Source organism: Pyxicephalus adspersus, chromosome 1 (genome assembly GCF_032062135.1).
Source record: "Pyxicephalus adspersus chromosome 1, UCB_Pads_2.0, whole genome shotgun sequence".
Taxonomy (NCBI): Eukaryota; Metazoa; Chordata; class Amphibia; order Anura; family Pyxicephalidae; genus Pyxicephalus; species Pyxicephalus adspersus.
The window spans coordinates 138,010,222-138,011,779 of NC_092858.1; the positions used below are offsets into that span (position 1 = coordinate 138,010,222).

A 1,558-nucleotide genomic window follows, 5' to 3' on the forward strand; every position below is an offset into this window, starting at 1 on the left:
GAAGAATGTCATCCTTACAGATGGAAACAAAGATCACTGTGGTTGGTTAAACTGGGCTGAGAGGCACAAAATGCTCATTGCTCTAGGAACCTCTGGAGGTAGCATTGGGTTCTACAAAACCCTGGTTGAGAAACACTGCTCTAACCAGTGGAAAGGTTGACATTGTGGCTCTATGGTTTTAGCCCTGAATTCCAATCTCTAAAGTAAATTTAGTAAAAGTCTTGGGTGACACCCTGGAAAATAAAATATTATGCATGCAGGCACTAGGTATACACTTTATTAAGTATGACATAGTGGCTAAGTGGCTAGCACTGTTGCCTTGCAGCACTAGGGCCCTAGACTTGAATCTTAGCTAGGATGCTATCTGCATGTTTTCTGAAAAACAGAAAGCTGCAAATCATAGCCATCTCATAAGGCTGAACATTTGATTTAAAAAAAGCATTACAGGTTAAGGTTTGTGTGTGTAATGTGTGCAGCATACATAACTAGCTGCATGAAAGGACCTTTCTACTGTACTGGAAGGATTATTTTAAACTGTGATCAACAATATACAAATGTGTGTGCATGTGGTTATTTACATTTTGTGTTAACTCATTTGTACCTTGCTTGTGTAAATTTTTGTTTTGCCTTGTAGGATGCATACCCGTCCATGTGAATAATGGTGTGTGGTAACTTAAAGCATTTTATATCACTCACCTTGCATTAAGCCTTTTACCTCCTGTGCATTTTGCTCTGGCTCTGGATTGTAGACGCACTGAGCATTTATAAGAAACAGAAAAAGTCACAGAAAATAAATTTAAAAATACATTTTGAAATGTTTAGGTGAACTTGTTTGCATGCACCATTTTTGACAAACCAGTTGGTTGTGTCCTCAATAAACATTTTGATTGGCTGGAGTTAGGCCAATTTAAAATATCATTCCTAAATGTTATTCTTCTGCAACTGAGAACTACAGGATTCCATGAGCTGTTGTTCAGTGTACTGTCTACAGTTATTCTGGATCAATATTCAAATTATTTATTTAGGTTTATCCACATTTAGGAACACAATGCTGATTTATATAACAGACTTTTGATTATGTCTGCATGAAATATTCAAGTTTTGGAAAATAAATCCAGCCAGCAAAATGCATTTGCTGCATGCACCACCAACCTGCTTGCACATTCATGGATACATTTTAATTGTTTCTTTCTATTTTCCATGGTATGATGGCTTGTACTATGCTCTATGCCTGGCATTATTGTTATCTTTATTAACCCTATGCATTCGTTTATAAACAAAAAACAGAATAACTGCATTTGTATAAGCGTTTTGCCTCCATTGAACAAGCTGTGAACAATGTAGTTTATGATGCTGGGAATGAATATTGATATGTCTATATATATATATGTCCAAAGAAATTACGTGTGGACAAGAAATTCAGAAATTGTAGGCAGGTGGCAGCCCCTGCATTGTGACCCAACTCTTCAGTAATCATCTAAAAACAGACGGGTGGCTACAGAAAAGTGTGGGCTGGTACACCCGGCTAAAAGGTGCTGGGGAGAGCACTGAAAATCTT

General features: G+C 37.3%; 1 protein-coding gene across 1 annotated transcript in view; it reads left to right on the plus strand.

The window, feature by feature from the left end:
* The window catches only part of ACOT9 (acyl-CoA thioesterase 9), a gene marked incomplete in the record, with an annotated part of 24,787 nt that overhangs the window by 6,957 nt on the left and 16,272 nt on the right, over positions 1-1,558 (plus strand). Inside the window, 1 exon segment of the mRNA XM_072428442.1 lies at positions 635-661. Within this exon segment, the coding sequence (XP_072284543.1) occupies positions 635-661 (27 nt within the window).